This window comes from Bombina bombina, chromosome 4 (genome assembly GCF_027579735.1).
Source record: "Bombina bombina isolate aBomBom1 chromosome 4, aBomBom1.pri, whole genome shotgun sequence".
NCBI lineage: Eukaryota > Metazoa > Chordata > Amphibia > Anura > Bombinatoridae > Bombina > Bombina bombina.
The window spans coordinates 16461016-16488635 of NC_069502.1; the positions used below are offsets into that span (position 1 = coordinate 16461016).

General features: G+C 43.0%; 1 protein-coding gene across 1 annotated transcript in view; it reads right to left on the bottom strand.

Annotated features, from left to right (window-relative positions):
- The window catches only part of CGREF1 (cell growth regulator with EF-hand domain 1), a 206189-nt gene extending 180914 nt beyond the window's left edge, over nucleotides 1–25275 (bottom strand). Inside the window, exons 1-3 of the mRNA XM_053709406.1 lie at nucleotides 25235–25275; nucleotides 13860–13983; nucleotides 2347–2436 (exon numbers count right to left, since the gene is read on the bottom strand). Of these exons, the coding sequence (XP_053565381.1) occupies nucleotides 2347–2426 (80 nt within the window). The 5' untranslated portion in view covers nucleotides 2427–2436; nucleotides 13860–13983; nucleotides 25235–25275. The remainder of the gene's footprint in view (nucleotides 1–2346; nucleotides 2437–13859; nucleotides 13984–25234) is intronic.
- Between the last annotated feature and the right edge of the window lie 2345 nt (nucleotides 25276–27620).

Consider the following 27620-nt stretch of genomic DNA (forward strand, 5'->3'; position numbering starts at 1 on the left):
CTGATATCTGTTTGACCCTCACCATGGAGCTTTGACTCATGCTTGGGGGGAGGGAAAGGGGAAATGTACTGTATGCTGTGCCTCTGAAAGTGAAGATCTACTAAACGGCGGTTTAGCCCTTTTATGCTTGGGGGTGCCGTTACAGAGGGAATGGCATAGAAGGTAAGAGATAATCGCGTAGAGGGTGAGAGGCAATGGCGTAGAGGGTAAGAGGGAATGGCATAGAGGGTAAGAGGCAATGACGTAGAGGGTGAGAGGCAATGGTGTAGAGGGTGAGAGATAATGGCGTCGAGGGTAAGCGATAATGGTGGAGAGTAAAAGATAATGGTGTAGAGGGTGAGAGGCAATGGCGTAGAGGGTAAGCGATAATGGTGGAGAGTAAGAGATAATGGTGGAGAGTAAGAGATAATGGCATAGAGGGTGAGAGGCAATGACAGAGGGTGAGAGGCAATGAGAGAGGGTGAGAGATAATGGTGTAGAGGGTAAGCGATAATGGTGGAGAGTAAGATATAATGGCATAGAGGGTGAGAGGCAATGGCGTAGAGGGTAAGCGATAATGGTGGAGAGTAAGAGATAAAGGTGTAGAGGGTGAGAGGCAATGGTGTAGAGGGTGATAGGCAATGACATAGAGGGTGAGAGGCAAAGACAGAGGGTGAGAGGCAATGGTGTAGAGGGTGAGCGGCAATGGTGTAGAGGGTGAGAGATAATGGCGTAGAGGGTATGAGGCAATGGCATAGAGGGTGAGAGGCAATGGCGTAGAGGGTGAGAGATAATGGTGGAGAGGGTGAGAGGCAATAGCGTAGAGGGTATGAGGCAATGGCGTAGAGGGTGAGAGATAATGGCGTAGAGGGTGAGAGGCAATGGTGTAGAGTAAGAGATAATGGCGTAGAGGGTGAGAGGCAATGGTGTAGATTAAGAGATAAACGCATAGAGGGTGAGAGATAATGGCGTAGAGGGTGAGAGGCAATGATGTAGAGGGTGAGAGATAATGGCGTAGAGGGTGAGAGGCAATGGTGTAGAGGGTGAGAGATAATGGCGTAGAGGGTGAGAGGCAATGGTGTAGAGTAAGAGATAATGGCATAGAGGGTGAGAGATAATGGCGTAGAGGGTGAGAGGCAATAGCGTAGAGGGTATGAGGCAATGGTGTAGAGGGTAAGCGATAATGGCATAGAGGGTGAGAGGCAATGGTGTAGAGGGTGAGAGGCAATGGTGTAGAGGGTAAGCGATAATGGCATAGAGGGTGAGAGGCAATGGTGTAGAGGGTGAGAGATAATGGCGTAGAGGGTGAGAGGCAATGGTGTAGAGGGTAAGCGATAATGGCATAGAGGGTGAGAGGCAATGGTGTAGAGGGTGAGAGGCAATGGTGTAGAGTAAGAGATAATGGCGTAGAGGGTGAGAGGCAATGGTGTAGAGTAAGAGATAATGGCGTAGAGGGTGAGAGGCAATGACAGAGGATGAGAGATAATGGCGTAGAGGGTGAGAGGCAATGGCGTAGAGGGTGAGAGGCAATGGCGTAAAGGGTGAGAGGCAATGGCGTAAAGGGTGAGAGGCAATGGCGTAAAGGGTGAGAGGAAATGGCATAAAGGGTGAGAGGAAATGGTGTAGAGGGTGAGAGGCAATGACAGAGGATGAGAGATAATGGCGTAGAGGGTGAGAGGCAATGGCGTAGAGGGTGAGAGGCAATGGCGTAGAGGGTGAGAGGCAATGGCGTAAAGGGTGAGAGGAAATGGCATAGAGGGTGAGAGATAATGGTGGAGAGTAAGAGATAATGGCGTAGAGGGTGAGAGGCAATGGTGTAGAGGGTTAGAGATAATGGCGTAGAGGGTGAGAGGCAATGGCGTAGAGGGTGAGAGATAATGGTGTAGAGGGTGAGAGGCAATGGCGTAGAGGGTAAGCGATAATGGTGGAGAGTAAGAGATAAAGGTGTAGAGGGTGAGAGGCAATGGTGTAGAGGGTGAGCGGCAATGGTGTAGAGGGTGAGAGGCAATGGCATAGAGGGTGAGAGGCAATGGCGTAGAGGGTGAGAGATAATGGCGTAGAGGGTGAGAGATAATGGTGGAGAGGGTGAGAGGCAATGGTGTAGAGGGTGAGAGATAATGGCGTAGAGGGTGAGAGATAATGGCGTAGAGGGTGAGAGATAATGGCGTAGAGGGTGAGAGGCAATGGTGTAGAGGGTGAGAGATAATGGCGTAGAGGGTGAGAGATAATGGCGTAGAGGGTGAGAGATAATGGCGTAGAGGGTGAGAGATAATGGCGTAGAGGGTGAGAGGCAATGGCGTAGAGGGTATGAGGCAATGGTGTAGAGGGTAAGAGGGAATAGGGTGGTGGGTGGGACTGTGAGCTCACCTGCTCTCTTGCGTTGACCTTGGCGCTGACCATACTTGATTCAGAAGCATCTGCAGAAATAGAGCAGAGAGACCCCTCATATTGTGATTCCTGTAAACAAAGAAACAAATATTCTAATAGAGAGCGCAAATTGGGATGTGACGTATCCTACAAATGAAGTGCAAAAGCATAAATGTAATAAAACTTAACAAGTATAATATAAAATACACAGAAATAAGACACAACTGTCATGTGATGCAGCACTATAAGCTTCTATCTCCTGCACAGACACACAGGGAACACCTTTTAAACAAATATACCACACCTGCCTCTCTAAAGCTTCAAGATAGAACAGCGCTGGTAAATCATTTTACATCTGAGCAACTTACTAGAGCAATAAATATCATTATAATAAGGTAGAGTATAGATACTCAGCATCATTATACAGTGTGCTCATTATCAGTGTATAGATACTCACATCATTATACAGTGTGCTCATTATCAGTATATAGATACTCACATCATTATACAGTGTGCTCATTATCAGTATATAGATACTCACATCATTATACAGTACAGTGTGCTCATTATCAGTGTATAGATACTCACATCATTATACAGTACAGTGTGATCATTATCAGTGTATAGATACTCACATCATTATACAGTGCAGTGTGCTCATTATCAGTGTATAGATACTCGCATCATTATACAGTACAGTGTGCTCATTATCAGTGTATAGATACTCACATCATTATACAGTACAGTGTGCTCATTATCAGTGTATAGATACTCACATCATTATACAGTACAGTGTGCTCATTATCAGTGTATAGATACTCACATCATTATACAGTACAGTGTGCTCTTTATCAGTGTATAGATACTCACATCATTATACAGTACAGTGTGCTCATTATCAGTGTATAGATACTTACATCATTATACAGTACAGTGTGCTCATTATCAGTGTATAGATACTCACATCATTATACAGTACAGTGTGCTCATTATCAGTGTATAGATACTCACATCATTATACAGTACAGTGTGCTCATTATCAGTGTATAGATACTCACATCATTATACAGTGCTCATTATCAGTGTATAGATACTCACATCATTATACAGTACAGTGTGCTTATTATCAGTGTATAGATACTCACATCATTATACAGTACAGTGTGCTCATTATCAGTGTATAGATACTCACATCATTATACAGTGCAGTGTGCTCATTATCTGTGTATATATACTCACATCATTATACAGTACAGTGTGATCATTATCAGTGTATAGATACTCACATCATTATACAGTGCAGTGTGCTTATTATCAGTGTATAGATACTCACATCATTATACAGTACAGTGTGCTCATTATCAGTGTATAGATACTCACATCATTATATAGTACAGTGTGCTCATTATCAGTTTATAGATACTCACATCATTATACAGTACAGTGTGCTCATTATCAGTGTATAGATACTCACATCATTATACAGTGCAGTGTGCTCATTATCAGTGTATAGATACTCACATCATTATACAGTGCAGTGTGCTCATTATCAGTGTATAGATACTCACATCATTATAAAGTACAGTGTGCTCATTATCAGTGTATAGATACTCACATCATTATACAGCGTGCTCATTATCAGTGTATAGATACTCAGATCATTATACAGTACAGTGTGCTCATTATCAGTGTATAGATACTAACATCATTATACAGTACAGCGTGCTCATTATCAGTGTATAGATACTCACATCATTATACAGTACAGAGTGCTCATTATCAGTGTATAGATACTTACATCATTATACAGTACAGTGTGCTCATTATCAGTGTATAGATACTCACATCATTATACAGTGCAGTGTGCTCATTATCAGTGTATAGATACTCACATCATTATACAGTGCAGTGTCCTCATTATCAGTGTATAGATACTCACATCATTATACAGTGCAGTGTGCTCATTATCAGTGTATAGATACTCACATCATTATACAGTACAGTGTGCTCATTATCAGTGTATAGATACTCACATCATTATACAGTGTGCTCATTATCAGTGTATAGATACTCACATCATTATACAGTGCAGTGTGCTCATTATCAGTGTATAGATACTCACATCATTATACAGTGTGCTCATTATCAGTGTATAGATACTCACATCATTATACAGTGCAGTGTGCTCATTATCTGTGTATAGATACTCACATCATTATACAGTGCAGTGTGCTCATTATCAGTGTATAGATACTCACATCATTATACAATGCAGTGTGCTCATTATCAGTGTATAGATACGCACATCATTATACAGTACAGAGTGCTCATTATCAGTGTATAGGTACTCACATTATTATACAGTACAGTGTGCTCATTATCAGTGTATAGATACTCACATCATTATACAGTGCAGTGTGCTCATTATCAGTGTATAGATACTCACATCATTATACCGTACAGTGTGCTCATTATCAGTATATAGATACTCACATCATTATACAGTACAGTGTGCTCATTATCAGTGTATAGATACTCACATCATTATACAGTACAGTGTGCTCATTATCAGTGTATAGATACTCACATCATTATACAGTACAGTGTGCTCATTATCAGTGTATAGATACTCACATCATTATACAGTACAGTGTGCTCATTATCAGTGTATAGATACTCACATCATTATACAGTACAGTGTGCTCATTATCAGTGTATAGATACTCACATCATTATACAGTACAGTGTGCTCATTATCAGTGTATAGATACTCACATCATTATACAGTACAGTGTGCTCATTATCAGTGTATAGATACTCACATCATTATACAGTACAGTGTGCTCATTATCAGTGTATAGATACTCACATCATTATACAGTACAGTGTGCTCATTATCAGTGTATAGATACTCACATCATTATACAGTACAGTGTGCTCATTATCAGTGTATAGATACTCACATCATTATACAGTACAGTGTGCTTATTATCAGTATATATATACTCACATCATTATACAGTACATTGTGTCATTATCAGTGTATATATACTCACATCATTATACAGTACAGTGTGCTCATTATCAGTGTATAGATACTCACATCATTATACAGTACAGTGTGCTCATTATCAGTGTATAGATACTCACATCATTATATAGTGCAGTGTGCTCATTATCAGTGTATAGATACTCACATCATTATACAGTACAGTGTGCTCATTATCAGTGTATAGATACTCACATCATTATACAGTACAGTGTGCTCATTATCAGTGTATAGATACTCACATCATTATACAGTACAGTGTGCTCATTATCAGTGTATAGATACTCACATCATTATATAGTGCAGTGTGCTCATTATCAGTGTATAGATACTCACATCATTATACAGTACAGTGTGCTCATTATCAGTGTATAGATACTCACATCATTATACAGTACAGTGTGCTCATTATCAGTGTATAGATACTCACATCATTATACAGTACAGTGTGCTCATTATCAGTGTATAGATACTCACATCATTATACAGTACAGCATGCTCATTATCAGTGTATAGATACTCGCATCATTATACATTGCAGTGTGTTCATTATCAGTGTATAGATACTCACATCATTATACAGTACAGTGTGCTCATTATCAGTGTATAGATACTCACATCATTATACAGTACAGTGTGCTGATTACCAGTGTATAGATACTCACATCATTATACAGTACAGTGTGCTCATTATCAGTGTATAGATACATCATTATACAGTACAGTGTGCTCATTATCAGTGTATAGATACGCACATCATTATACAGTACAGTGTGCTCATTATCAGTGTATAGATACTCACATCATTATACATTGCAGTGTGTTCATTATCAGTGTATAGATACTCACATCATTATACAGTACAGTGTGCTCATTATCAGTGTATAGATACTCACATCATTATACAGTGCAGTGTGCTCATTATCAGTGTATAGATACTCACATCATTATACAGTACAGTGTGCTCATTATCAGTGTATAGATACTCACATCATTATACAGTGCAGTGTGTTCATTATCAGTGTATAGATACTCACATCATTATACAGTACAGTGTGCTCATTATCAGTGTATAGATACTCACATCATTATACAGTATTACAGCGTGCTCATTATCAGTGTATAGATCCTCACATCATTATACAGTGTAGTGTGCTCATTATCAGTGTATAGATACTCACATCATTATACAGTGCAGTGTGCTCATTAACAGTGTATAGATACTCACATCATTATACAGTGCAGTGTGCTCATTATCAGTGTATAGATACTCACATCATTATACAGTACAGTGTGCTCATTATCAGTGTATAGATACTCACATTATTATACAGTGCAGTGTGCTCATTATCAGTGTATAGATACTCACATCATTATACAGTGCAGTGTGCTCATTATCAGTGTATAGATACTCACATCATTATACAGTGCAGTGTGCTCATTATCAGTGTATAGATACTCACATCATTATACAGTACAGCATGCTCATTATCAGTGTATAGATACTTACATAATTATACAGTGTGCTCATTATCAGTGTATAGATACTCACATCATTATACAGTACAGTGTGCTCATTATCAGTGTATAGATACTCACATCATTATACAGTACAGTGTGCTCATTATCAGTGTATAGATACTCACATCATTATACAGTGCAGTGTGCTTATTATCAGTGTATAGATACTTACATCATTATACAGTGCAATGTACTCATTATTAGTCTATAGATACTCACATCATTATACAGTACAGTGTGCTCATTATCAGTGTATAGATACTCACATCAGTATACAGTGCAGTGTGCTCATTATCAGTGTATAGATACTCACATCATTATACAGTACAGTGTGCTCATTATTAGTGTATAGATACTCACATCATTATATAGTACAGTGTGCTCATTATCAGTGTATAGATACTGACATCATTATACAGTACAGTGTGCTCATTATCAGTGTATAGATACTGACATCATTATACAGTACAGTGTGCTCATTATCAGTGTATAGATACTCACATCATTATACAGTGCAGTGTGCTCATTATCAGTGTATAGATACTCACATCATTATACAGTACAGTGTGCTCATTATCAGTGTATAAATACTCACATCATTATACAGTGCAGTGTGCTCATTATCAGTGTATAGATACTCACATCATTATACAGTACACTGTGCTCATTATCAGTGTATAGATACTCACATCATTATACAGTACAGTGTGCTCATTATCAGTGTATAGATACTCTCATTATTATACAGTGCAGCGTGCTCATTATCAGTGTATAGATACTCACATCATTATACAGTGCACTGTGCTCATTATCAGTGTATATATACTCACATCATTATACAGTGCAGTGTGCTCATTATCAGTGTATAGATACTCACATCATTATACAGTGTGCTCATTATCAGTGTATAGATACTCACATCATTATACAGTGTGCTCATTATCAGTGTATAGATACTCACATCATTATACAGTGTGCTCATTATCAGTGTATAGATACTCACATCATTATACAGTGTGCTCATTATCAGTGTATAGATACTCACATCATTATACAGTGCAGTGTGCTCATTATCTGTATATAGATACTTACATCATTATACAGTGCAGTGTGCTCATTATCAGTGTATAGATACTCAGCATCATTATACAGTGTGCTCATTATCAGTGTATAGATACTCTCATTATTATACAGTACACTGTGCTCATTATCAGTGTATAGATACTCACATCATTATACAGTGCAGTGTGTTCATTATCAGTGTATAGATACTCTCATTATTATACAGTACACTGTGCTCATTATCAGTGTATAGATACTCACATCATTATACAGTACAGCGTGCTCATTATCAGTGTATAGATACTCACATCATTATACAGTACAGCGTGCTCATTATCAGTGTATAGATACTCACATCATTATACAGTACAGTGTGCTTATTATCAGTGTATAGATAGTCACATCATTATACAGTACAGTGTGCTCATTATCAGTGTATAGATACTCACATCATTATACAGTACAGTGTGCTCATTATCAGTGTATAGATACTCACATCATTATACAGTACAGTGTGCTCATTATCAGTGTATAGATACTCACATCATTATACAGTGCAGTGTGCTCATTATCAGTGTATAGATACTCACATCATTATACAGTACAGTGTGCTCATTATCAGTGTATAGATACTCACATCATTATACAGTACAGTGTGCTCATTATCAGTGTATAGATACTCACATCATTATACAGTACAGTGTGCTCATTATCAGTGTATATATACTCACATCATTATACAGTGCAGTGTGCTCATTATCAGTGTATAGATACTCACATCATTATACAGTACAGTGTGCTCATTATCAGTGTATAGATACTCACATCATTATACAGTACAGTGTGCTCATTATCAGTGTATAGATACTCACATCATTATACAGTACAGTGTGCTCATTATCAGTGTATAGATACTCACATCATTATACAGTACAGTGTGCTCATTATCAGTGTATAGATACTCACATCATTATACAGTACAGTGTGCTCATTATCAGTGTATAGATACTTACATCATTATACAGTACAGCGTGATCATTATCAGTGTATAGATACTCACATCATTATACAGTACAGCGTGCTCATTATCAGTGTATAGATACTCACATCATTATACAGTACAGTGTGCTCATTATCAGTGTATAGATACTCACATCATTATACAGTACAGTGTGCTCATTATCAGTGTATAGATACTCACATCATTATACAGTGCAGTGTGCTCATTATCAGTGTATAGATACTCACATCATTATACAGTACAGTGTGCTCATTATCAGTGTATAGATATTCACATCATTATACAGTACAGTGTGTGCATTATCAGTGTATTGATACTCACATCATTATACAGTACAGTGTGCTCATTATCAGTGTATATATACTCACATCATTATACAGTGCAGTGTGCTCATTATCACTGTATAGGTACTCACATCATTATACAGTACAGCGTGCTCATTATCAGTGTATAGATACTCACATCATTATACAGTACAATGTGCTCATTATCAGTTTATAGATACTCACATCATTATACAGTACAGTGTGCTCATTATCAGTGTATAGATACTCACATCATTATACAGTACAATGTGCTCATTATCAGTTTATAGATACTCACATCATTATACAGTACAGTGTGCTCATTATCAGTGTATAGATACTCACATCATTATACAGTACAGTGTGCTCATTATCAGTGTATAGATACTCACATCATTATACAGTACAATGTGCTCATTATCAGTGTATAGATACTCACATCATTATACAGTACAGTGTGCTCATTATCAATGTATAGATACTCACATCATTATACAGTACAGTGTGCTCATTATCAGTGTATAGATACTCACATCATTATACAGTACAGTGTGCTCATTATCAGTGTATAGATACTCACATCATTATATAGTACAGTGTGCTCATTATCAGTGTATAGATACTCACATCATTATACAGTGCAGTGTGCTCATTATCAGTGTATAGATACGCACATCATTATACAGTACAGTGTGCTCATTATCAGTGTATAGATACTCACATCATTATACAGTACAGTGTGCTAATTATCAGTGTATAGATACTCACATTATTATACAGTACAGTGTGCTCATTATCAGTGTATAGATACTCACATCATTATACAGTACAGTGTGCTCATTATCAGTGTATAGATACTCACATCATTATACAGTACAGTGTGCTCATTATCAGTGTATAGATACTCACATCATTATACAGTACAGTGTGTCATTATCAGTGTATAGATACATCATTATACAGTACAGTGTGCTCATTATTAGTGTATAGATACTCACATCATTATACAGTACAGTGTGTCATTATCAGTGTATAGATACATCATTATACAGTACAGTGTGCTCATTATTAGTGTATAGATACTCATATCATTATATAGTACAGTGTGCTCATTATCAGTGTATAGATACTCACATCATTATACAGTGCAGTGTGCTCATTATCAGTGTATAGATACTCACATCATTATACAGTGCAGTGTGCTCATTATCAGTGTATAGATACTTACATCATTATACAGTACAGTGTGCTCATTATCAGTGTATAGATACATCATTATACAGTACAGTGTGCTCATTATCAGTGTATAGATACTCACATCATTATACAGTACAGTGTGCTCATTATCAGTGTATAGATACTCACATCATTATACAGTGTGCTCATTATCAGTGTATAGATACTCACATCATTATACAGTACAGTGTGCTCATTATCAGTATATAGATACTCACATCATTATACAGTACAGTGTGCTCATTATCAGTGTATAGATAGTCACATCATTATACAGTACAATGTGCTCATTATCAGTTTATAGATACTCACATCATTATACAGTACAGTGTGCTCATTATCAATGTATAGATACTCACATCATTATACAGTGTAGTGTGCTCATTATCAGTGTATAGATACTCACATCATTATACAGTACAGTGTGCTCATTATCAGTGTATAGATACTCACATCATTATATAGTACAGTGTGCTCATTATCAGTTTATAGATACTCACATCATTATACAGTACAGTGTGCTCATTATCAGTGTATAGATACTCACATCATTATACAGTACAATGTGCTCATTATCAGTTTATAGATACTCACATCATTATACAGTACAGTGTGCTCATTATCAATGTATAGATACTCACATCATTATACAGTACAATGTGCTCATTATCAGTGTATAGATACTCACATCATTATACAGTACAGTGTGCTTATTATCAGTGTATAGATACTCACATCATTATACAGTACAGTGTGCTCATTATCAGTGTATAGATACTCACATCATTATACAGTACAGTGTGCTCATTATCAGTGTATAGATACTCACATCATTATATAGTGCAGTGTGCTCATTATCAGTGTATAGATACTCACATCATTATACAGTACAGTGTGCTCATTATCAGTGTATAGATACACACATCATTATACAGTACAGTGTGCTCATTATCAGTATATAAATACTCACATCATTATACAGTACAGTGTGCTCATTATCAGTGTATAGATACTCACATCATTATACAGTACAGTGTGCTCATTATCAGTGTACAGATACTCACATCATTATACAGTACAGTGTGCTCATTATCAGTGTATAGATACTCACATCATTATACAGTAGTGTGCTCATTATCAGTGTATAGATACTCACATCATTATACAGTACAGTGTGCTCATTATCAGTGTATAGATACTCACATCATTATACAGTACAGTGTGCTCATTATCAGTGTATAGATACTCACATCATTATACAGTACAGTGTGCTCATTATCAGTGTATAGATACTCACATCATTATACAGTACAGTGTGCTCATTATCAGTGTATAGATACTCACATCATTATGCAGTACAGCATGCTCATTATCAGTGTATAGATACTCACATCATTATACAGTGCAGTGTCCTCATTACCAGTGTATAGATACTCACATCAGTATACAGTGCAGTGTGCTCATTATCAGTGTATAGATACTCACATCATTATACAGTGCAGTGTCCTCATTATCAGTGTATAGATACTCACATCATTATACAGTGCAGCGTGCTCATTATCAGTGTATAGATACTCACATCATTATACAGTGCAGTGTGCTCATTATCAGTGTATAGATACTCACATCATTATACAGTACAGTGTGCTCATTATCAGTGTATAGATACTCACATCATTATACAGTGCAGTGTGCTCATTATCAGTGTATAGATACTCACATCATTATACAGTACAGTGTGCTCATTATCAGTATATAGATACTCACATCATTATACAGTGCAGCGTGCTCATTATCAGTGTATAGATACTCACATCATTATACAGTACAGTGTGCTCATTATCAGTGTATAGATACTCACATCATTATACAGTGCTCATTATCAGTGTATAGATACTCACATCATTATACAGTGCTCATTATCAGTATATAGATACTCACATCATTATACAGTGCTCATTATCAGTGTGTAGATATTTCTCTGCATATAATACATACAGTATGGGTATCACTCACCTGAGCTCTGTAGCAAACAGCAGTAAATAATCGCGCCTTGCTAAGTAAATATAGGTGACGAGGATATTTGAGCACAGTGATTAGTCTGTGTCCCTGCGCTGCTAACGTGTCAGGTAAATAATGTGCAGATTGTCACAGAGCACCGGCTGCTGTCAGGTTTTGAGTTTGCAGTAAGGAACAATTATATAAACACAGGGAGCTCATTTTCAGATGCAAGTTAATACTTATTTTATTACAGGTGAAGCACAGAAATATTAGCGCTATTGTGCATTAACATCACTTGCGCAAGTCAATAGCGCTTCTGTTTTTGCTCTCACAGAAGTAGTTACACTCTATTGCGCTACATCCCTTTATGTCATGTTATTTAGCGGTGTTGGTATAGTCACTAATATATATTGGTTATTCTGTGACTTTAGCCAGTGGGGCTAACCGGGCTTCCTCTTGGTATAACCTCAAGGGGCTCAGCGCCTTCCTTTCTTAAAACATGCTCTGCAAACACCTGTGCTGCCCTCCTTGTGTAAAGGAGTTAATAATACTATGGGGCTGATTTATCATTGTCGGGGCGGACATGATCCGCGGTAGCGCATCATGTCCGCCGCACATTGATAAATGCCGACAGCATACACTGAATTACTTGCAAAATACCACTCCTGCATGCTCAGTTCTGGGTGCTAATAGCACTCTCAGGTAACTGAACTGTCCCCAGAGTCATAGGCACTTAACCCCAGACAGGTCTGGGTGCAAGGACCATAGGGAAAATTACACAATAAATTAATACAACACACAGAGACAGTCCAGCACTCACTTACAAGCTCTGAGCTAAGACTAAAAGCAAAACTGGACAAATTAGTTACCGCATCTGGCCAAATGGGACAAGCCCAGTTACCACGTCAAGGTTTCTCTTCCTGAGAGTGCAATTGAGCACACAGGGCTGACCATGTTGCAGGGTCATAGGATGTGTACCCAGTCCAATTTTAAAGTGCAGTCCCCACAACCATACATACATCACACACATGCATGTATACATCACACACATACAAGGATGCATGTATTTACACACACGCATTTACACCACACCAACACACACACACACACACACCCATACATGCATTTACACACACATACATACATGCATTTACACACAACCATACATGCATGTACACAAACAACCATACAGGAAATGTAAGGCAAATTGCCTGGAATGCACATAAGGGTTAAGGCCAGAATGGAGGAGTGGGAGTGTTCTTGTGTGTGTGTGTGTGTTTAACAATTGTTGCAGTTAGAGAGGAAGGGTTTTGCTTACCTTTTTAAGACCTGTACAGGAAGTCCAAATCCTCTATCTGCTTGTTTCCTTGAAGTTTTTACATGAAGCGTTCCAAGAGAGTCTCTGTTCCTCCAAGACGATTCATGGAGTCCTCTGAGAAAATCTGCAGAAAGAGAAGTGATTGATGAGAGTGAAGCTGAGGATTGGATTCCGCCTTCTCCTGATGCGGTGGGTCATACCTCTTTTATTAGCCTGTCCCTTCCCCCTTCACCTAGTGGGTCTGGGTTTGGCGGCACCTCGCCAAGTGACAGGGATATTTCTGATCAGGCCCTGTTAGAGGCCTTGGACTCAGATCAGGGATGGGGGCCTAGGGAGCAGGATTACCTAGCAGATAGGGAGGCAGTAGTAGTAGGCCCCGAGGCCCATATGTGGCCCTCTTCAGGCGCATCCTTTGTGGATGCGGTTGCAGGCCTTTCTTTTTCACATTACCATAGGTGTCCCCCAGTAGCGACAGATGTAAGGGTGAAATTATAGTGGCAGATAGATTGGTCAGGGCAGGAAAAGGAGGAGAAGGATGAGAGGAGAGGTTTGAGGGAATTAGAAAGCTGTTGTTGATCTAATGACATAATGCTTCTGTGAAGTTTGGTGTGAGGAACAGAAGGAGGGAGAGCTGTAGGGAGGGATGAGATGTTGCAAGTAAGGAGATGGTGGTCAGAAAGAGGAAAGGGGAGTTTGTAAAGTTTGAGAGGGTGCATCAATAGCTAAAGATTAGGTCAAGGGAGTGACCGTCTTTGTGAGTGGGAGAATCAGTCCATTGTGACAAACCCAAAGAGGAAGTGAGTTGCAGAAGTTGTTTTGCAGAGGAGGCATTGGGATTGTCAAGAGGGATGTTGAAGTCACCAAGAATGAGGGGAGGGGTGTCTGAGGAAAGGAAATAAGGAAGCCAGGCAGCAAAGTGATCTAGAAATTGAGTTGAGGAGTCAGGGGGTCAGTATATGACTGCAACACGTATAGCGAGAGGAGAGAATAAGCGAATCATGTGGGTTTCTAATGAGGGAAATGTGAGGGAAGTGATGAGATGTATTTGTTGAAAGGCGCAACGAGAGGAAAGTAAAATACCTACACCACCTCCTTGTCTATTACCAGACCTAGGAGTGTGGCTGAAGTGGAGACCCCCATGTGACAGAGCAGCAGTGGATGCTGTGTCTAGGGGAGAGAGCCAGTTTCTGTTAGGGCCAGAAGTTTGAAGGAGCGGGAGATGAAGAGGTCATGTATAGGGGCTCCTGGAGGCGGTGCAAAGCATAGTTGGAGGGAGCTTTGACCACAGAGGAAGAGACCCCGGGGGTGGTAGGATAAGAGAAAGCAGGGATTGGAGCAACTGAGGTTACTTAGCCTTGTGGCTGAGCGGGAAAGCCAGCAGTTGTTTTTGAGAAGATTTCTGGAAGCATCTTCTTGTTCCTGGCTTTTCCGCTCAGCCTGCACTATGGCTGAAGTTGAGAAGCTGCTGGGTAGGCTCCGGGAGGCTGCTAAGGAAAAAGGTCATACCTGGCTATAGTCTCAGGTACAGGTCTTGCTAGGAGGTCGGATTCAGGATCCTGTTGAAGCCACACCGGGAGTCCGGAAGAGGTCCACGAGGCGGTCCAGGCCTCCATCTCGGCTGAGTCCTGAGGTCCACAGGCATTCCAGTGGCGGTAAGAAGGCTGTTTCAAGTCAGGTGAGGAAGCAAGCAGTTCCAGAGGCGTCGGATGGTCTCCTTTTATCTTCAGGTCCTGCGGCGGTGACGTCATTGGAGGATGGGAGCGGCAAGGAACCGGAGCTGAGGGCTGTCTCTGGCCCTGCCACCACTCAGTATGGAGGTAGTGGAAGGGTGACTTACGGCCCGTGTGGGCCGGAGGGGGAGGGGTCTCCTAAACAACGGGCTGAGCATGGTCTTGGGCCTTCCTGTTCCTTTGGGGGGGGGGGGGTTGATGATAGTGGGAGTGAAGGGGAGGGTTTTTGGGCTGCTGGGCAGGATTCTAGGAATAGTGGGGCCTTTGTTGTTGGGGGACAGCCCTTTGCTGATGCGTCAAGCCTCAGGGCTAATGAGAGTGGGATAGCTTGCTTGAGGGGCCATGAACTCCCTGTTAGACCTGCAGGGGCACTTGCAGATTTGGAATAAGGGTCTGGGGATGATGGGGAGTGGTTTGAGCTGGATACAGGGGTTTGATCTGTATTTGAATTCTTCGGATGATGAGTTTTTTCCCCCTTCCCCAGGGCCCAGGGTTAAGCATGTGAACCATTTTGGGGGGTCTTGCCTTAAGTCCCATACTACTGTTAGGCCTGGTGGGTCCCACTCCCCTCCTGGGGTCCCCAGTGATACGAGGGTGGTTGGGGTAGGTGGGGATGGTGACTCACATGTCAGTGTTTCTTTTGCAGACCCTAGTCCCGCTGGGCAATTGCCAGGGACTCAGCCTAGTCCATCCACAGTGGCAGATGTCTTTGACGGCCTTGAGGAGGAGTTCTCTGGCCTGCACGGCTCCTGGACGGATTAGATTCGCTTGGAGCCTGACAACGGTATGCAGCAGGAGGTTCAGCCTGTTGGCAAAAGCCAGGTGAGGCAGGGTGTTGCGGCCAGGGTGGCTGGTGATCTGAGTGGAGCCAGGTTATATACCGCGGCTACTCGGGGTGATAGGGAGGGTGCCAGACAGCAGAATAGGCCTGGGGAATATGTTGGTGTGTCTAGGGGTATATCATGTCGATGGCCAGTGGCGGAGGTGGCCTGTTCTGGTGGTGATGAGGGGGGAGCTCCAAAGAGGGGAAAAGGGGTGATTACGGCTAGGGGTACCAGCCTGCAAAAAAAGGGTAGGGTTGGTAGAGGTTTTGTTCCCCTGGATATGTGTTCATGTTCTGCTTCTTTTCAGGAACAACCACGGCAGCCAGATCAGCATGGACGTCCGGTTGTCATGACACAGGAAGGTGGCAAAAGGAGGATGGAGCAACGCTTAGGCGGGCTCCAGGCGACGTTTGACGGCTCCTTAGGTGGTCAGCATTTGGCGGAAATCTCAGCAGGTAAGAGGGGGTTGAATGTGCGGAAAAGGGATGTCAGGTGTGCTCGGGGTGTTGAGTGTGATTTGGTAGCTGGTAGAGTGGTGGCTGGTTTGAGGGAGTTGCTGTTGACGTTGGAGTGGGACGGTCCTAATACTGGAGCTTCTGTGAAGAGGGCATGGGTCCCTGCGGCTGGTGCCCCGTGTGTCCCTGGTTTAGGGCGGGTCAAAGTCAGCGGCTCTTCGGTCCCTGTAGTTGGGGAGGGGGGTTCCTCTGTTGCGGTAAAAAGCCTTGGGCTGACAGGGGCGCTCTCTAGCACCAGCACTAAGCCAGTTGATGGGGTGGAATTGAGGGCTGCTGACACTGCGATGTCTCGGTTATGCCTCTGCTCCATTGGTCCATTAGGCATGCATTTAACATTGGAGGTGAAAGAAAAAATATATAAGAGGGAATTTATTGAGTTGTTCTCCCTTCTCCCTCTTGAGCAGTCTTGAGATTCCGGAGGATTCAAAAAAGGATGTAGCAAAGAAGGAGGAGGAAAGGAAACAACGGTATAGGAAGTTGCCGAAAACCTTTACAAATTGGTTCCAGGCCTTTGTAATATATGCAAGTGTTTTTTCTGGTAGATTCCCAGACCAGGGTGGGGCATTGTTTTGTTACCTGGATGAGGTTGCAGCTGCTCAGAGGATGTATGGGTGTATGGCATGGTGGTCCTACGACAAGCAGTTTAGGCAACTGCTGTCGGTAAAACCAGACATGAGGTGCGACGACCGGGACATGGGTTTATGGCTCAAGATAATGACACCTTTGTGAGCCTCCCAGTCCTTTCAGTCAGGAGCCGGTGGCTCTCCCGCCAGTGGGTCTCCGGCATCAGTTAAGAGAGGGCATTGCTTTGCGTATAATGAGAAATTCTGTAAATGGGGAGCCACGTGCAAGTTTAAACACGAATGCTCTGCGTGTGGGGGCTCACACCCCTACGCGAAGTGTTTCCGAAAGGGTAAGCCGGGCAGAGCCGTTGAGGGGGTGACTCTGGTGAAAATAGGCGTGATGGAACCTTGGCTCGTCCTGTATGCTAGGCGTTGGGGTTGTCGTGAGAAAGCGGTGTTGTTGCTTCATGGTTTCCAGTTCAGTTTTGTGATTCCGTCACAAGGGGGTGGTGGGGTTTTTCGCGGAAATTTATAGTCTGCTCGTTTGTGGCCGGGTGTGGTCCTTGACAAACTGCAGAAGGAGGTGTCTTTGGGTAGCATGGCTGGTCCATTTGTGGGTCCTCCAATTGCAGATTTGAGGATATCCCCCCTTGGGGTGGTTCCGAAAAGGGAGACTGGAAAGTTCAGGCTAATCCATCATTTATCTTTCCCAAAAGGGGGATCGGTTAATGATGGTATTCCGCAAGAGTTGACTTCGAGTAAATACGCATCTTTTGATCAGGCAGTTGGTTTGGTTAGGGAGGCGGGTCCTTCTGCATTGTTGGCAAAAATTGATATCAAGGCGTCCTTTAGGCTTCTGCCGGTACACCCGACATCACACCATTTGTTGGGCTGTTGTATGGATGGCCTTTACTATGTTGACCTGTGTTTGCCAATGGGATGCTCCATCTCATGTTCGCTCTTCGAGCATTTTAGCACATTTCTTGAATGGGTGGTTTCGGAACGGTCAGGCCTGTCGTCATTGGTTCACTACCTTGACAGCTTCTTGTTTGTGGGCCCGGCTGGTTCGGGGACTTGTAGAATCTTGAGGGATGTTTGTCGCAAGGTGGCGTCTGACTTTGGTGTACCCATTGCACTTGGAAAATCTGAGGGTCCTGTGACTTCACTCGAATTTTTGGGTATTACAATTGATTCGGTGAACATGGAATGTAGGCTTCCTAGTGACAAGGTGTCTGACCTATTAGAAGTGATTGACCGTTCATTGATGGTGAAGAAGGTTACGCTCCGGGAGCTCCAATCCTTGGTGGGCAAGTTTAACTTTGCGTGTAGAATTATCCCGATAGGGAGGGTTTTCTGCAGGAGGTTATCTTTGGCTACTGCTGGGGTGTCAAAACTGCATCAGTTAATATGGTTATCCAAAGAGATGAAAGATTTGAAAGTTTGGAGGCGTTTTCTGATGAGCTTTAATGGCTCGACTTTGATTCAGTCTGTTAAAGTGTCCAATGAAGAGTTGGGGCTTGTGACTGATTCGGCAGGGGGTTGTGGTTTCGGGGCCTATTTTATGGGTCACTGGTGTGTAGCTGAGTGGCCGGCTGAATGGTGTGCATTGGGTTTGGTTAAGAACTCGGTGTTTTTGGAGTTGTTTCCGATCGTGGTTTCGTTATTTGTCTGGGAGGTTGATTTGTGCAATCGGTCGGTTGTATTCTATTCTGATAATATGGGTGTTGTGTATGCGTTGAATACATTGACAGTGACGTCTTTACCTGTATTGAGATTGTTGAGATTGCTGGTCCTGAAATGTTTGCAGATGAATGCTTGCATTAAGGCTAAACACATTCCAGGCGTTTGCAATTCTATAGCAGACTCCCTTTCTTGCTTTCAGTGACAGCGTTTTCGGGAGTTGGCCCCTCATGCAGACGTGGAGGGATGTATATGCCCGAGTTCCCTGTGGCGGCTTGAAGTGGACGACTGGCTAGACTGATAAAGGATTCACTGGCACCAGGTACTTGGGCGGCTTACTCTAAAGTGTGGTGGGAATAGGAGTCGAGGCTGTCTTCCAAGGTGGTGTGTGAAGGGGTATCTGATCTCAGTTTTCTTGTTGGAATGGATGTGGGAGTGGGGATCTTTGAACTTGTCGCATTCTGCTATGGATAGGCTTTGGCGGCGTTAGCCTTTCGCTTTAAATTATTAGGTTTGAGAGATATTACTAAGGGTTTTTGTGTTTGGCAGGTCCTCAAGGGGTTGAAGAAGGGTTCAGTGGGGTTGCCCCCTGATAGGAGGCGCCCTATTACTTTCTCGTTGTTAAACAGTATTTATCGTGTATTGGAGGTGGTATGTGTGTCTGATTTTGAGGCATATTTGTTCCGTTTGGCTTTTGTCTTCGCATTTTTTGGGGCATTCCGAATGTTGGAGCTAGTTAGTAAAAATGTATCATGTATGGGCGTTTTGGCGTTGGCAGATGTGTCCTTGTTTACTTCCAAAGTTGAGATATTTCTGAGGAGGAGTAAAACGGACCAGTTGGGAAAGGGTAGGACAATAGTCCTTTTTCCTAGTGGTTTGGAAGTTTGTCCTTGGCTCTGTCTGAAGACTTATTTGAGTGTTCGGCCCCTGGTGGGGGGGTTCGTTGTTGGTCCATCAGGACGGTAGGCCTTTGTCGCAGTTCCAGTTCAGGGCGGTTTTAAACAAATCATTGGGTCAGTTGGGTTTTAATGCAAGGGAATTTGGGTCTCATTCTTTCCGCATAGGGGCGGCAACTGAGGCTTCGGTGAGGGGATTATCTGATACAGTGGTTAAGGGCATTGGTAGGTGGGGATCAAGAAGGTTTTGCCGGTATGTCCGCCCCGAACTGAGTGTTTAATATTTTTGGTTAATTTTACTTTCTGTGTTCTAGGTATGGAACATTTGTGGCTAGTCGGCCACTCTTTTATTTATTGGGCTCGGAGAGCGGCTTCAGTGAAAGTGGATGGCTTGCAGTTGGGTTTTCCTAAGTCCCGGTGTGATGTTAACCCGTCCCAACGGAGCCCCCTAACACCGAACCATTTGTTGCCCCTGGTGGTGGATTACTGCAAACGTTTTCAGTCTCCAACTGTGTTGTTGGTTCATGCAGGGGGCAATGATCTTGGTTTTCTGCCACAGAGGGAGTTGATGAGAAGCATGAAGAGGGATATCGGGAGGTTGGTGGATTTATATCCTACATTGAGGATTGTATGGTCTGACATCTTGCCCAGGAGGGTTTGAAGAGCGGCTTGGGATCCAGTGCGGTTAGACAAAAGCAGGCTGAAGATTAACAAGCTTATTGGGTCCTTTGTCCGGAGATTGGGTGGTTCAGAGTGAGGTGGGTCAGGGTGAATTTTATTCACCGGATGGGATGCATCTCAATGACTTTGGTCTGCAGTTGTTTATCCTTGACTTTAAGGAGGTTTTAAGTAAGGTTCCGGGGTTGGCGGGACTGGGCAGAGTTTTCAGGCCAGTCTGTGGCGGGGGTGCTAGCCCTTACAATTACAGCAGGTTATGGCCAATTTATTAGTGTGGTGGTATTTTGTATTCCCATGGGGGGAACTTTCAAGTTGGGGGTCTCTAAGGGCAAGGGGTTCCCTAGAGACTTATGTGTTTTATTGCTGATGGGCTCAATCACTTGCATGGTTGGGTCCAGTGGGTGGAGTGACAGCTATATATATATATATATATATATATATATATATATATATATATATAAAGAAATTAGTATGGACTAGCACCACTGTTTATGTGTATGTTATGTACAATGTGGTTACAATGTTTGCACTGTTATTTATTGAGTTAATTAAAGTTTCTATAAAGGTTATTTATTTTAAATAAAGGAGCTGTGGCCAATTTGCACCAACACTAAGTCTACTGTTTTTATTGGGGTTGTTGGGTTGTTTTGTAAATAAACATTAGTCATGTGTGTATGTGTAAGGGCCGGATCTTGACGACATAGTAGGTCAAGAAGTGAGCTTGTTGAAAACAGAGTGAGAGTTCCAGTGTGCACAAGTGAAAGGGGTAGTGGCTTTTGATGCAAGAGGAATGTGAGTAAGGTTTGCAGAGTTAGTTTTTCTGAGTCTATGGGACGGTACACATGGATGTGCACGGCTAGGCAGTTGTTGGGGACCAGGATTAGGGGAGACTTTTGCATGGGCGGTGGTTTGCAGAAGAGGTTTCCACGGCAGCTTGTGGCAGCAGGCTGCAAGGCTGGCCATAGGAGGTGAGAATGGACAGTGGGGCAACAGGTATTTTTTTGCATGGAGCAGGACCAGAACGTGTGAGGAGAAGCTCCTGCCCTCCCTCCCCTTTTTTAGGGGGTTTGATCTGTATGTCGTAGCTTTGGGGTGGCGGGGGTGCAGGTGCTTGTCTATTTGGTGGTGGTTTTGATCAGAGTGGATTGTTGGCACCTCCTGTTTGATTGGCAGGGGAGAATTTTTACATGGGGGCGTGCCCTTCTTAGTGGTAGGAAGGGCACTTTTTTGTGGATGGGAAGCACCCTGGGGTTTTTTATTGAAATGTTTAACTGATTATTTGGTAATGTTATGGATATATTATTTATGGTGTTTAATAAAGCAAGCTGCGGCCTTTATAACCCCATCTTCCTTGTGTCATGCATTTATTTAAGCGGAACGTAAGTGCCTAGTATGGGGGTCACAAAATATTAGAAGACATAGGATAACAGTACAACAAATGTAGGACTAAATTAATAACCTAAAATCATTTGCTCTATATAAATATACACATACCAGAAGAGAGTTACAGGAGAAGAAAAAACACCAGAGTGCAATGAATAGTCTGCAGATTGACAGGGACTCTATTCACATACTTATAAAATGTTCACTTCAGAAATGTAAACATATGGAGGCCTATTAAACAAATGTCTGTCGGACCTGATCCGACAGTGCGGATCATGTCCGACAGACATCGCTGAATGCGGAGAGCAATACGCTCTCCATATTCAGCATTGCACTAGCAGCTCACAAGAGCTGCTGGTGCAACGCCGCCCCCTGCAGACTCGCGGCCAATCGGTCGCCAGCAGGGGGTTGTCAGTCAACCCGATCATACTCGATCGGGTTGAATTCCGGCGATGTCTGTCCTCCTGCTCAGAGCAGGCCGAACAGGGTTATGGAGCAGTGGTCTTTAGACCGCTGCTTCATAACTGGTGTTTCTGGCGAGTCTGTAGGCTCGCCAGAAACATGGGCCCTCAAGCTCCGAATGAAGTTTGTTAGATAGGCCCCATGTTGTTGTAACAGTGCACACTGCTGAGGCAATGCACAGCCCTGGGCATTACACACACACACAACCATACATGCATTTACACACACATACATGCATTTACACACACAACCATACATGCATTTACACACACACAACCATACATGCATTTACACACACACACACACACAACCATACATGCATTTATACACACAATTATACATGCATTTACACACACAACCATACATGCATTTACACACACACACACACAACCATACATGCATTTACACACACACACCCACCCATAAATGCATTTACACACACACACACACACAACCATACATGCATTTACACACACACACAACCATAAATGCATTTACACACACACACACACACAACCATACATGCATTTACACACACACACACACACACACAACCATACATGCATTTACACACACAACCATACATGCATTTACACACACAACCATACATGCATTTACACACACACACACACACACAATCATACATGCATTTACACACACACACACACACACGCATTTACACACACACACACGCATTTACACACACACACACACACACGCATTTACACACACACACACGCATTTACACACACACACACGCATTTACACACACACACAACCATACATGCATTTACACACACACACACACACCCATACATGCATTTACACACACAACCATACATGCATTTACACACACACACACACAACCATACATGCATTTATACACACACACACACACACAACCATACATGCATTTATACACACACACACACACACAACCATACATGCATTTATACACACACACACACACAACCATACATGCATTTATACACACACACACAACCATACATGCATTTATACACACACACACACACACACAACCATACATGCATTTATATATACACACACACACACACACACACAACCATACATGCATTTATACACACACACACACACACACACCCATACATGCATTTACACACACACACACACACAACCATACATGCATTTATACACACACACACACACACAACCATACATGCATTTATACACACACACACAACCATACATGCATTTATACACACACACACACACACAACCATACATGCATTTATACACACACACACACACACAACCATACATGCATTTATACACACACACACACAACCATACATGCATTTATACACACACACAACCATACATGCATTTATACACACACACACACAACCATACATGCATTTATACACACACACACACACACAACCATACATGCATTTATACACACACACAACCATACATGCATTTATACACACACACACACACACACACAACTATACATGCATTTACACACACACACACACAAATGCATTTACACACACATACATGCATTTATACACACACACACACACAACTATACATGCATTTACACACACACACACAAATTTATACACACAATCATACATGCATTTACACACACATACATGCATTTATACACACACACACACACAACCATACATGCATTTACACACACACACACAACCATACATGCATTTACACACACACACACAAATGCATTTACACACACACACACACACACCCATACATGCATTTACACACACACACACACCCATACATGCATTTACACACACACAAATGCATTTACACACACACACACCCATACATGCATTTACACACACACCCATACATGCATTTACACACACAACCACACACAACCATACATGCATTTACACACACACACACACAACCATACATGCATTTACACACACACACACAACCATACATGCATTTACACACACACACAACCATACATGCATTTACACACACACACACACACAACCATACATGCATTTACACACACACACACAACCATACATGCATTTACACACACACACACAACCATACATGCATTTACACACACACACACAACCATACATGCATTTACACACACACACACACACAACCATACATGCATTTACACACACAACCATACATGCATTTACACACACACACACAACCATACATGCATTTACACACACACACATACTGTACATGCATTTACACACACACACACAACCATACATGCATTTACACACACACACCCCACCATACATGCATCACACACACACACCCACACAAACACAACCATACATGCATTTACATACACACACACAACCATACATGCATTTACATACACACACACAACCATACATGATCACACACAAACACAAACACAATCATACATGCATTTACACACACACAACCATACATGCATTTACACACACACAACTATACATGCATCACACACACACACACACATCACACACACACAACCATACATGCATCACACACACACACACACACACACACACACAACCATACATGCATCACATACACACACACATTTACATATAAATACAAATAAATAAAGAGTTTCTTTAACAATGTATGCGTGGCACTCACTGACCTGATTGTAGAGTTATCCTACTGCTGCTGTGTCACCTCCTCATTATCCCTCCTACATGTGTATGTAACCCCTGCACTGCTGGCACCTACTGACTGCAGCACATCCCTACATATGTACGTAACCCCTGCACTGCTGGCACCTACTGACTGCAGCACATCCCTACATGTGTGTGTAACCCCTGCACTGCTGGCACCTACTGACTGCAGCACATCCCTACATATGTACGTAACCCCTGCACTGCTGGCACCTACTGACTGCAGCACATCCCTACATGTGTGTAACCCCTGCACTGCTGGCACCTACTGACTGCAGCACATCCCTACATGTGTACGTAACCCCTGCACTGCTGGCACCTACTGAGTGCAGACATGTGTGTAACCCCTGCACTGCTGGCACCTACTGACTGCAGCACATCCCTACATGTGTACGTAACCCCTGCACTGCTGGCACCTACTGACTGCAGCACATCCCTACATGTGTACGTAACCCCTGCACTGCTGGCACCTACTGACTACAGCACATCCCTACATGTGTGTGTAACCCCTGCACTGCTGGCACCTACTGACTGCAGCACATCCCTACATGTGTGTGTAACCCCTGCACTGCTGGCACCTACTGACTGCAGCACATCCCTACATGTGTGTGTAACCCCTGCAGTGCTGGCACCTACTGAGTGCAGACATGTGTGTAACCCCTGCACTGCTGGCACCTACTGACTGCAGCACATCCCTACATGTGTACGTAACCCCTGCACTGCTGGCACCTACTGACTGCAGCACATCCCTACATGTGTACGTAACCCCTGCACTGCTGGCACCTACTGACTGCAGCACATCCCTACATGTGTGTGTAACCCCTGCACTGCTGGCACCTACTGACTGCAGCACATCCCTACATGTGTACGTAACCCCTGCACTGCTGGCACCTACTGACTGCAGCACATCCCTACATGTGTGTGTAACCCCTGCACTGCTGGCACCTACTGACTGCAGCACATCCCTACATGTGTACGTAACCCCTGCAGTGCTGGCACCTACTGAGTGCAGACATGTGTGTAACCCCTGCACTGCTGGTACCTACTGACTGCAGCACATCCCTACATGTGTACGTAACCCCTGCACTGCTGGCACCTACTGACTGCAGCACATCCCTACATGTGTACGTAACCCCTGCAGTGCTGGCAACTACTGAGTGCAGACATGTGTGTAACCCCTGCACTGCTGGCACCTACTGACTGCAGCACATCCCTACATGTGTACGTAACCCCTGCACTGCTGGCACCTACTGACTGCAGCACATCCCTACATGTGTGTGTAACCCCTGCACTGCTGGCACCTACTGACTGCAGCACATCCCTACATGTGAGTGTAACCCCTGCACTGCTGGCACCTACTGACTGCAGCACATCCCTACATGTGTACGTAACCCCTGCACTGCTGGCACCTACTGACTACAGCACATCCCTACATGTGTACGTAACCCCTGCACTGCTGGCACCTACTGACTGCAGCACATCCCTACATGTGTGTGTAACCCCTGCACTGCTGGCACCTACTGACTGCAGCACATCCCTACATGTGTACGTAACCCCTGCACTGCTGGCACCTACTGACTGCAGCACATCCCTACATGTGTACGTAACCCCTGCACTGCTGGCACCTACTGACTGCAGCACATCCCTACATGTGTACGTAACCCCTGCACTGCTGGCACCTACTGACTGCAGCACATCCCTACATGTGTGTGTAACCCCTGCAGTGCTGGCACCTACTGACTGCAGCACATCCCTACATGTGTGTGTAACCCCTGCACTGCTGGCACCTACTGACTGCAGCACATCCCTACATGTGTACATAACCCCTGCACTGCTGGCACCTACTGACTGCAGCACATCCCTACATGTGTACGTAACCCCTGCAATGCTGGCACCTACTGACTGCAGCACATCCCTACATGTGTACGTAACCCCTGCACTGCTGGCACCTACTGACTGCAGCATTATGCAGGGGTTACACACACATGTAGGGTAGGGATATGCTGCCAGCATATCCCTACCCTACATGTGTGTGTAACCCCTGCACTGCTGGCACCTACTGACTGCAGAACATCCCTACATGTGTACGTAACCCCTGCACTGTTGGCACCTACTGACTGCAGCACATCCCTTCCCTACATGTGTGTGTAACCCCTGCACTGCTGGCACCTACTGACTGCAGCACATCCCTACATGTGTACGTAACCCCTGCACTGCTGGCACCTACTGACTGCAGCACATCCCTACATGTGTGCGTAACCCCTGCACTGCTGGCACCTACTGACTGCAGCACATCCCTACATGTGTGTGTAACCCCTGCACTGCTGGCACCGACTGACTGCAGCACATCCC